Here is a 10,195-nt window from a genome sequence, read left to right as displayed (position 1 = left end):
ATGGCCAGAATATTCACTACAACGAGCGACCGGGTGTTGAGTTTGCACTTGCCGTATACGTGTGCGGACACCCCAACTGCGTGCTGTCAGTCTGGGTGTATCTCGCAGCCCTCGTTCCGCTTTAGCGCGCAATCTGGCGTAATAGTTGAGCCACCTTAGCTTGCAGTGCCTTCAATTTTGACGTGGCTTCTCCACGTGACTCCGCAGAGAGCTCCTCTGGCCGAGAGAGATCGAGGACACGCTCGCTATCAAGACGCAAGCACGTTGTCGGCTCGAGACCGTCGAAGGTGGCTACCAATGACCCAGCAGGAGCCTTCGCAACGGTGTCAGGCATGATGGGAGAGCCCCGAACCGAGTAGGTTGTTTCGCCTTTACGTGCTGTGCGTAGGACAGTTCTTGGGACTTCTCCTGCAGCTCGTTTGGCCATAGGAGTCGTAAATGCTGACAGACGTCGATTTCCCGAGTCCTGGTTGTCTTCATCATTCTCTGCATCGTCTTCGGAATCAACACTCTCTTCAAAATCAGCGACGCTGCACGGCGTAGCAGCCACGATATCGTGCCGAGCCATGGAAGACCTCGTGCGTGGGGGCGACGGCTGCGATAAGCTGTGGATGACGTTCTCCAAGTCTCCGCCGAAGTCCTCCACGAAGGTCTTCCAGGGCATCTGACGCACAGCCTCCGGCAGGTAGAGCAGCTGCACCTTCAGCTCCATCTCGAGGTCCTGCGCGTGGCGCTCAGCATCCGCTATCAGCTGATCACACTGCTCCTGCACTGCACGTTAACAATCGGACACATACGGAGTCAGGCTCAACTACCCAGTCTACATATATTCGAGAGTTCTGCCTGCCCGCGCGCACCTTGCGTCTCGAGCTCGTCCAGGAGCGTGTCCAGCCGCTTCTTGCGCTTCTTCTCGGACTGGAAGAGCGCCGACTCGCGCGGCCGCTTCTTCTTCTTCTTGGTCTTCTTGCTCTGCTTCTGGGGCGACGGACTCGTGAGCGTCGGCGCCGGCAGCGCGTCGTCCGCCGTGAGCTCCACGACGGTGTTCTCCCCAATGACCTGCAGCGGTCCCGCGCCTGCTGCCGAGCGCGTGCTGGCGCTGCCGTTGACGGCGCTGCGGCGACGAGGGCGACGCAGCGTGCGCCCAATTTGTCGCGAGCCCATGGTTGGAGTGTTCGGAAGTTTGAAAAAGTGCGCGCAGGCCTGTAATTGGGCGATTTGAATTACACTTGATCTCACTATGTAGGGACCACTATTTACGCCAGGTTGCCCTTGCGACTTTCCTTGTCATGGTGACTCTCGAATGGTTACTGCACTTCGCTCGACTTGAATGTGCCTAGCATCCGAGCTAGCTAACAAGTGCTATAACTGCTACAGTAGTATGATATTGGCTTGACCTTGACAGGCCTCTGACAACGCGAAGGAAGCGAGCGCAACGTGATGCTTGGTACTAGCAGCAGATAACAACGGCCAACATTCAACAATCCCGTATACACTTCAGCAACATTCTATTCAATCGAGATGCATTACCTTGCTTCTTGGCAGACAATCTCACCAGTTGTATCGGAGTCTCCAAGTCGGAGCCTTCGCGCCCCGTGCCGTGCGAAACGATACACTACACCTTCATTTACATCGTCGTCCTCCATCCTGTGCTGTATTTACTGACCTGCCGGCGGTGCCGTGCCCTTGACCCACTTGGCCACCTTGCTGAAGATCACGCCCACCACAATGCCGATGACAAAGATTAGCCCCATGGAGCTCATGTACTCGAACGCCGTGACCATGCCCTGCTCCGTCTCCGTCTGCTCCTCCGTGTACCAGCCAGCCGTAAGCATCTTCCTCTTGGTCCAGACCTTGTGCGCCAGGTACGACGCCACACCCACGGTCAGCACTCGCACCATGAACGGCCGCTCCTCGACTTCCTCTGCAGCAGCAGCAGCGGCAGGAGCAGCGGCAGCCGCTGCTGCATTCTTCTTGCCCTTGGTCTTTGTGCGGCGCTTCGGCTCCGTCTTCCACTTGGCCGACGCCTTCTCCTTGTTCTCCGCTGCCTCGTTCGCCATCGTCGTCGCTAGAGTCGAAATGGAGGTCACGACGCGGTATCATTGACGGTGTGTTGTACACGAAGTGCAGCTAAAGAGTACCCCTGGTTACGCTGGGTTACGCCGCTGGCAAAGTGCGGCTGAAAGTCACTCGTGGACCCGAAGGACAAGCAGCAGGAGCCACTCGACAGCAATGAAGGTCCGCTCGTCCGTGAAGCGCATGTGCGACGGCTGCAAGGTCGTCCGCCGGCGGAGGAAAGTGTACGTGATCTGCGACCGCAGCCCCAAGCACAAGCAGCGCCAGGGCTTCCACACCAGCGCGCTGGCCGCCGCCCCGCAGGAGGGTGCCGTCGCCTCGCCCAACGCGAGCTTCCAGACCGCGCTCAAGCAGCTGCAGTTTCCGGGCCTCGCCCCCTTCAAGGCCTTCCGCGACGCCGCCATCGAGATCCCCAAGCTCTGCTAGACGGTGGCAGTCATTCGGACGACGAGGCAGTCAGGTCACTCAGGTCGGCAATGGCTCGGATAGCGCTGCAACGCGCTCGGCTTAGACATAACTCAAGATAATCACATTGCGCTGTGTCAGTTTACGTGTATGCTTGCCGCGCTGCCTGCATCATTGCAATCGTGTGAGCACGCACACCGCCTTGGAGCTTGGAGCTGCTCCCGCAACGTTACCGGGACTAAAACTGAAATTTTACGGTAAAAGCCAGTGGTTCAGTCACGTTACCGCACGAACAGTTGAAGATTTCCTCCTTTTAACGTCATGCCACGCACTCGACCGCTGCTGGCGCTGACGCTGCTCGCGTGGGGCCTCGTGTGCGACGCCGCGGCCGCCCGGACGCACGCGCGGTTCTTCCTGCCTGACGCGGACTTGCAGCAGCAGAGCCTCAAGCCGGTGCAGCAGCAGCTGGAGGCGCTTGGCATCTCGCAGTTCGAAGCCGACGCCTCGTGGGGGAAAGTAACCACCGACAGCGCCGAGTTCGACCTCGTCTGGAGCGCGGCGACCGTCCCGCCCTTTGCGCAGCTGGAGCTCCCGCACCAGTTCCAAGCCAAGGTGAACCGCCTGCCAGGCGCCGAGCAGCTCACGTCGCCTGACGCCCTCAACCAGCACGTGGCGGCGCAGAAGAAGAAGCACTCCAAGTTCTTCTTCGACTTTGTGCCGGAGCACTTCGAGCTGCCGCGAGACCAGGACAAGCTGAATGGCGCCTACGAGGACGTGAAGAAGAGATTCCAGTTCTCGCCCAAGCGCGGACGCGACGGACACGTGTATAGGCGCTTCCTGCTGCGCGAGAAAGCGGCCGACGGCGACGACCACTTGAGCAAGCGCGCCGAAATGTTCGTCACGAACGAAGAGCTGCAGACCAAGCTCCAGTCGAGCGAGTTCAAGGGAAAGACGGTGGTCGTGGACCACTACGTGGAGCCGCTGCTGCTGGACAACCACAAGTTCCGCGTCGGATTCTACGTTGCAGTGACGTCCACCGACCCCCTGCGCGTTTACGTGTATGACCACCCGCAGATCAAGATTGCCAAGGCCGAGTACCCGAGCAAGCTGAAGGTTGACAGCGATCCTGCCGCCTACAACTTTGACCAGTACATTGCGCCGTGGGACTTCCCGGATCTGCAGGCGGATTTCTACGAGCTCCCGTCTGCTACACGAGTTGGAACCAATGCGTGGCACGTTCTCAAAAAATACTTGCGGAAACAGGGCATCGACACGAAACACTTGCAAGACGAAGTGGAGGCTGCAATCGCAAAAATCGTGCTCAGCAGCCGCGACCACTTCCAAAGCGAGCAGGCCAAGGTGAAGCGCGCAGCTGCACGTGAAGGGGAAGAAGGCTCGCCGTCGGATCTCAAGGACAGTTTCTTCGACTTGTGGAAGTTTGATTTCGAGTTCGACGACATGGGCAAGCCGTGGCTAGTTAACGTTGTTTCCAACCCGTCCCTGGAGGGTACGCAGTCCGTCCTTGCAACTGATGAGGCCGTCAAGCAGCAGGTGCTGCACGACCTCTTAAACCTTGTAGGCGTGCACCCCCAGGCACGTCTTCCATTTGAGAAGTTCTTCCGTCCGGCTGACGCGAGTTTCTGCTCGGACAAGTGCCGCGACAAGAATCGTGCATGGGATACGTCGTGCTGGTCCTGCCCCGGTTGGTTCTCACCAAACGTTGCGCGGAAACTGTTTGCTGCGTCAACCGAGTACGGACGGCGGGGCAGTTTCAACCTCATTTTCCCGTCCTTCGAGCAGGAGTTCTCCAAGTACTTGGGCAGTGAGCTTTCCGAGTACGATATCGCATTTGATCGGTATTTGAAGTCGCTCTCCAGTGGGTACTCGGATCTGGAGGACTTCCCGGCATCCGATCGTGAGGTTATCTGCGTTTACCGCGAACACTGCAGCAACCATGGCGACTGTGTTAATGGTGTGTGCTCATGCGACTCCAACTATGAAGGCCGGACTTGCTACATCCCGAAGGACTTCGACCACGAGGAGCACATTCAGCACGAGACGGGAGACACGGGCGGTCAAGACGCGGAGACGTGGAAGGAAAAGGTTGAAAACCTCGTGTGGAACCGCGGCGACTCTCCTGACGGCTCTAAACGACCAATGACCGGACTTGGGGACACGTCTGCATCCAGCACGGTGTTCCTCTTGGTGTTGCTCGGAGTTGTTGGGTTCGTGCTCTATCGCGTCTTCGTGGCGCACGGATCCAGCGCGGGCTCGGACCTTCCTCACGACGGGAAGGCCATGTAGCAAGCTTGAAGCTGTAGCCGTGATGCAAAAAGCGTAATTGATAGAACAGACTTTTCTCTCCATTGAACCACAACTGCATTTACAGGCATAAGAAGGAGCTAGCAGTGAAAGTGCTCGTCGTTGACCTTGCAAAGGCAATCAGCAGCCTCACAACTTGCCTTTGCCATTTTGAATAGCCGGTGCATTTTCGAGCCAAAACTGGGTACTTGTCGATTTGCGATTTTTCGTTTTTGCCGGCCAAAATGGTGGCGACGTCGCGCGTGATGCCGATCGCCTTCCTGGGGCTCTTCAACGAGAACGTGTCACTGGCGGCGGTGGAGGGGGCCACATATCTGAGCGTCTTCCTGCTCATGCTGCACGTCCACTCCTCCGGCAAGCGCAATGCCACGATGCTGACCGCTGCGGTGCTCCAGATACTCGTCGTGGAGCTGTTCTTCTACAGCCACAGTCGCTGGCACGCAGAGGCGCTGGTGATGCTCGTGTCAGAGCGGCTGCCTCTGTACAATGTGCTGTTGCAGGCTCAGCTCTACTACATGTACGTAGTCCAGTGCTGGATCCATGGCGATGCTAGAAGGAGGTCGCTAATCGCTCATCGCTGTGGGAATTTTGTCTTGCGCAGAGCTTTCGTGACGACTTCCAGACTGCGGATCGACCCGTTCTTGCAGCCTTTTGCGATGGGCTCGCTCATGGTGATGCTCGCCTTCCCATTCGAGCTACTGGGCACCAAGTTCCTCTGGTGGACGTGGCATGACAGCGATCCGCTGCTGGCCGACCGGCTGATGGGCGTGCCGTGCCACGTGCTCTTCTACTATTTTTTCTTCGCGTTTGCATTCGATTGTGTGCACCATATCCTGCGGAGGTAAGGCGCTATGGTTGAGTTGCACAGGGTCTTCGCCATGAAAAAGCCGTCTGACTTCTGTTGAATTGCTGCGTCTGCTTGGCTATCACTAGCACGTGGCTCGTCGGCGACTACTACGAAGCCGAGCACTGGAAGACGGAGTGGAGCTATGTGCCACTAATGTCATTGCTGAGCACCATCTTCGCCTCGGGCTTCCTCATCTTGGGCTACTACGCGACGGTTCACCTCATGGGAATCCAAGCACAGGTGACAAAACGCTGCATTTAGGATACGATGAAAGCTTTGGAGGCTCACTATGACCTTGCATCGCTCCTTACGTAGGTGTGGTTCTTTATGCTGATCGGGTTGAGTTTGCTACTCTTCTGGATGGCCGACCGTGAACGAGGTGCGCATGCGTTTTTGGTTCGTCTTGTTGACTTTGCCGCACTGCCGTTCTACTAACATTTTTTTTTGTGCCGCTTCCTATTTACAGACTCTCCCGAGGTACAGAAAGCTCTGGAGCCTGTGGACGTCTACGACAGCGACTGGCTGTACCCGTGCATCGACCACGCCGTGAACCAAATGGCGTTCCTGCTCTACTTGGTTCTGGTGCTGCTGGCGCTGTTCATCAACCCGACGGAGATCGTGTCGCTGAGCAATCACCAGCCGCTGGGCAACTGTCTCGAGAGCGAGTCATTCTACTCACTCATAGGCATGCAGCACCGCCGCCAGAAGTATCTGTGCGTGCACGACTTCGACGAGGAGTTCAACCTGTGCAACTACCCGGTGACGCAGCTGCTGTACGAGAACTCGTGGTACATGATCTGCGGCCGCGGCTACAGCGACTTCGCGACGTACTTGGCGTTGGTGGTCGGCTGCTTCCTCGGGCTCAACCTGCTGCTCTTCCAGGCGCTCAAGCGGCCGCAGCGCACGCGCATCGTGTCCTTCCGGCGTCAATGATGAAAAAAGTATCTACTTGACCCCGTCTTTTCTCTTGTCCCGGATTCCTGGCAGGGTTTGATTGGTCAGCTATGTTTCTATTTTTAGCCACTGGGGGGGGGGGGGTAGCGGCAGTGTTCAGTTACCGCGTCGATTGCTGCTGATCGCGCTGATTCCTCCTCTTCCGGCCTTCCCCAAGTACGTCCGTCGCTCGGCGGCCTCGCGTCCAAGCGAGCGTCTCTCACCCTCTTCCTCTCTGCTTGCAGCCCCCCACATAGACTAGACTCGCAGCAGGATGGCGCACCAAATGCCCATGGAGACCCAGCAGGAGCTGCGGCGCCTGCCGGGTAACAACGTACGTCGAGCTGGGTGGCATGTGAGTGTGGTCGTTGAAGCTAACCGCCGGCCGCTTTCTTTCCTCTAGCGCTGCGTGGACTGCGACGCGCCGTACCCTCAGTGGGCGACCGTCTCGTACGGCACCTTCATGTGCCTCGAGTGCTCCGGTCGCCACCGCGGGCTGGGCGTGCACATCTCGTTCGTGCGCTCGGTCACCATGGACTCGTGGACGGACAAGCAGGTGCTGCAGATGCAGAAGGGCGGCAACGACTCGTTCCGCGCGGCCTTCTCCGCCGCTGGTGTGCCAACGGACCTCTCCATCAGCGAGAAGTACAACACCCCCCAGGCCGAGGCCTATCGCCAGCGTCTGACGGCCATCGTCGAGGGACGCTCTCCGCCGTCGCTGCCTCAGTGGGACCCGAGCATGCGCAAACCGGCGTCGTCTTCCTTCTCGTCGGCCTCGTACTCAGGTGGTGGCTCTGCAGGTGGCGACACGCGTGGCGTCGAAGCCCTCAAGGGCGAGTCCGAGCAGGACTACGTGGCCCGTCAGATGAAGCTGCGCGAGGAGGCGCGTGCCCGCATGGCCGCCAAGTTCGGCGGCAACGGAATGCAAGGCATTGGCAGCGGCGGCGAAACGCGCGCGCCTCAGGCTCCCGCCGGCGGTCTCGGAGACCTCTCGGGTGCCTTCAGCTACTTCACCAGCACTGTCACGTCCGCTGCCAGCACGGCTGCCAGTCTTGTCAAGGATCAAGATCTGGGCTCGAAGGTGTCGTCCGGTTGGTCCTACGTGCAGAGCGCGATCCACGACCCGGCACTCTCGGATAACGTGAAATCCTCTGCCACATCGGGTTGGTCAGCGCTGTCTAGCGGCGCATCGACACTCTTGCAAACCGCGCAGAGCGCAGTGAACGGCAACGGCAGCGCGTATGGCAACTCGAATGGCATGCCCAGCGCATTCCCTCGCACCAACACCGAGCTGTCGGCTACTGGGAAGTACGCAGGAATCGGCAGCAGCAACAGCAGCAGCACGAGCTCATCGAGTCGTGACCATGACAACGACTCGTGGCTCGACTCGCAGCTTAGCAGCAGCGGTAGCAGCAACGCCAACAGCAGCAGTTTCTACGCGCCGCCCCCGCAGCCCAAGCAGCCCACCCAGACTTCCGACTTGTTCGGGTCGTCGACGTCCAGTACGAACGGTAGCAGTCACGACCTCCTGGGACTCTCTTCATCGTCTGTAGCGTCAGCCACAAGCAGCAACGGCTCATCGTCTGCTGCCGTCGCTGCACCTGTTGCCGCCCCAGCTCCTCCAGCTCCTGTTGTACAAAAGGAGAAGCCGAAGAAGGATGTGGACTTCTTCGGAGAGTTTGGCTTCTAAGCCGGCACATGTGGGCGCGTGAGGAGGACAGACTATTTTTTCGTATTTCATAAAGAGTAAGCCGTGAGCAGGGGGAGGGCCGAATGTCACTGTGTGTTTTGCTTGTGTATTTCGACTTTGATACTGCTCAGACCAAGTATTGGTGCTTGGTCACCGCAGACGTTTTGAAAGGAATCTGCTTGACTTCAACTTGTCGACGATCAAATGAGAGGAGCAACAAAGTGCTGCATTCAAAGTGCTGAGGCTTGGCCCTATACAGCAAAACCAAAGAAGATGACAAGTGGTAAAGTACTGGAGCGTACGTTGTGGTCTATCGGGCTCGATTAGTTACACCCTTCCTACTGTCAACCACTCCACTCTCTTCTGCTCTTCCGCATAGTGCGTCTTGCGCTGCGTAGTGTTGAGTGAGCAAGTGCTCAGCCCTCGCCCTGCTTTCCTTCATAGCGCGAGGTTCTTCAGATCAGATCGAGATGGGAACAACGACATCGTCCATGGTCTGCTCCTCGAGGTTCTGAGGTGCTTTGCTTACAGGTTGCGCGCCAGGGTGCGCTTGGTAGCGGCAATGATGTCCTCGACCTGCGGCAGGCACAGCTTCTCCAGGTTCTCGGCGTACGGCATGGGGACGTCCGTGCCAGTCACACGCTCAAGGGGAGCGTCCAGGTAGTCGAAGGCTTCGGTCTCCATGATAATGCCGGCAATCTCGGCACCAATGCCGTGCTGGCCCCAGCCCTCCTCGATGGACACGATGCGGTTGGTCTTCTTCACGGAGTCAATGATGGCCTGACGGTCGAACGGGCGGATCGAGCGAAGGTTGATCACCTCGGCGTCAATGCCCTCCTTGGCGAGGGCGGCGGCAGCCTCGAGAGCCTCACCCACCATGCGGGAGAAGGCCACCAGGGTGACGTCCTTGCCGGGCTTCATGATCTTGGCCTTGCCAATCTCGATCGTGAAGTCCTTGTCCTGAGCCTCCTTCGACACGGGGAACGACACACCGTACACCAGCTCGTTCTCGAGCACCACAACCGGGTTGGGGTCGCGGATGGCGGCCTTCAGCAGACCACGGGCGTCCTCCGAGTCATAGGGGGCCACGACCTTGAGGCCGGGCACGCTGCCGTACCAGGCGGCGTAGCACTGCGAGTGCTGGGCGGCTGGAAGGGCGCAAAACAAGCAGTAATAACGTTAATAATGATCGCGATGGGGACAAAAGAGGAGCCAAAAGATACGTACCAACACCGGCGGCGGGGCCGTTGGAGCCACGGAAGACGATGGGCACGGCGATGTCGCCGTTGGACATGTAGAACTGCTTGGCGGCCGAGTTAATGATCTGGTCGATGGCCTGCATGGCGAAGTTGAACGTCATGAACTCGACGATGGGCTTCGTGCCGTGGTAGGCGGCGCCGACGGCCAGGCCCGTGAAGCCCTGCTCCGTAATGGGCGTGTCGATGATGCGCTTGTCGCCGTACTTCTCCCACAGGCCCTTGGACACCTTGTAGGCGCCGTTGTACTGGGCGACCTCCTCGCCCATGAGGAACACCTCCTCGTCGCGCTCGAGCTCCTCGTCCATGGCCGTGTTGAGGGCGTCACGCACGGTCATCTCGTCGGCGACGGTAGCCATGGAGCGGCGCAGCAGGCTCGGGGCAGCCTTGAAGGCCTTGCTGGTGGTGAGGACGCGACGGAGGGCCATTTTAGCTCGGAGTGGAGGGGGGTCTGCTTCTTGCGCTGCAAACTTGAAAGTCACGGTCGGGGGGCCGAGCAACGAGCGCTGCGAGCCTTCCAAGCACCACTCGGTCTGGGGCTCAGTATAGTATAGTGGGGGCGGGTCAACCACTCGCAACATAGATCTTCCAAGCGCAACATGCCGCAACTTTGCGGCGCCGGAGCAACATGTGTGCCCATCATGGACGAGTGCTGCTTGGTTTTTGATG

General features: G+C 58.7%; 7 protein-coding genes across 7 annotated transcripts; 4 read left to right on the top strand and 3 right to left on the bottom strand.

The window, feature by feature from the left end:
* Positions 1-121: 121 nt before the first annotated feature.
* PHYSODRAFT_310153 (hypothetical protein) lies at positions 122-1,161 on the bottom strand (the record flags this gene model as incomplete). Its single annotated transcript, XM_009519066.1, has 3 exons — positions 122-486; positions 511-771; positions 858-1,161. 3 exons carry the CDS (start codon positions 1,159-1,161, stop codon positions 122-124), a joined length of 930 nt encoding a protein of 309 aa, XP_009517361.1.
* Positions 1,162-1,655: 494 nt separating this feature from the next.
* PHYSODRAFT_294984 (hypothetical protein) lies at positions 1,656-2,057 on the bottom strand (the record flags this gene model as incomplete). The annotated part of the gene is made up of 1 exon (XM_009519065.1): positions 1,656-2,057. The coding sequence occupies one exon, from the start codon at positions 2,055-2,057 to the stop codon at positions 1,656-1,658; it is 402 nt and encodes a 133-aa protein (XP_009517360.1).
* Positions 2,058-2,229: 172 nt separating this feature from the next.
* On the top strand, positions 2,230-2,499 carry PHYSODRAFT_310167 (hypothetical protein; the record flags this gene model as incomplete). The annotated part of the gene is made up of 1 exon (XM_009519064.1): positions 2,230-2,499. The coding sequence occupies one exon, from the start codon at positions 2,230-2,232 to the stop codon at positions 2,497-2,499; it is 270 nt and encodes an 89-aa protein (XP_009517359.1).
* Positions 2,500-2,799: 300 nt separating this feature from the next.
* PHYSODRAFT_358804 (hypothetical protein) lies at positions 2,800-4,844 on the top strand (the record flags this gene model as incomplete). The annotated part of the gene is made up of 1 exon (XM_009519063.1): positions 2,800-4,844. One exon carries the CDS (start codon positions 2,800-2,802, stop codon positions 4,780-4,782), a length of 1,983 nt encoding a protein of 660 aa, XP_009517358.1. The 3' UTR covers positions 4,783-4,844.
* Positions 4,845-5,024: 180 nt separating this feature from the next.
* On the top strand, positions 5,025-6,580 carry PHYSODRAFT_467756 (hypothetical protein; the record flags this gene model as incomplete). The annotated part of the gene is made up of 5 exons (XM_009519062.1): positions 5,025-5,317; positions 5,402-5,641; positions 5,734-5,887; positions 5,963-6,026; positions 6,114-6,580. The coding sequence occupies 5 exons, from the start codon at positions 5,025-5,027 to the stop codon at positions 6,578-6,580; spliced, it is 1,218 nt and encodes a 405-aa protein (XP_009517357.1).
* Positions 6,581-6,745: 165 nt separating this feature from the next.
* PHYSODRAFT_358803 (hypothetical protein) lies at positions 6,746-8,378 on the top strand. The gene is made up of 3 exons (XM_009519061.1): positions 6,746-6,757; positions 6,826-6,914; positions 6,984-8,378. The coding sequence occupies exons 2-3, from the start codon at positions 6,855-6,857 to the stop codon at positions 8,268-8,270; spliced, it is 1,347 nt and encodes a 448-aa protein (XP_009517356.1). The 5' UTR covers positions 6,746-6,757; positions 6,826-6,854; the 3' UTR covers positions 8,271-8,378.
* Positions 8,379-8,575: 197 nt separating this feature from the next.
* On the bottom strand, positions 8,576-9,989 carry PHYSODRAFT_284579 (hypothetical protein). Its single transcript, XM_009519060.1, has 2 exons — positions 9,498-9,989; positions 8,576-9,418 (listed from the first exon to the last, which is right to left on the bottom strand). The coding sequence occupies exons 1-2, from the start codon at positions 9,952-9,954 to the stop codon at positions 8,796-8,798; spliced, it is 1,080 nt and encodes a 359-aa protein (XP_009517355.1). The 5' UTR covers positions 9,955-9,989; the 3' UTR covers positions 8,576-8,795.
* Positions 9,990-10,195: the final 206 nt, after the last annotated feature.

Source organism: Phytophthora sojae, assembly GCF_000149755.1.
Source record: "Phytophthora sojae unplaced genomic scaffold PHYSOscaffold_1, whole genome shotgun sequence".
Taxonomy (NCBI): domain Eukaryota; phylum Oomycota; class Peronosporomycetes; order Peronosporales; family Peronosporaceae; genus Phytophthora; species Phytophthora sojae.
This window is presented reverse-complemented; position numbering and strand designations above follow the sequence as displayed.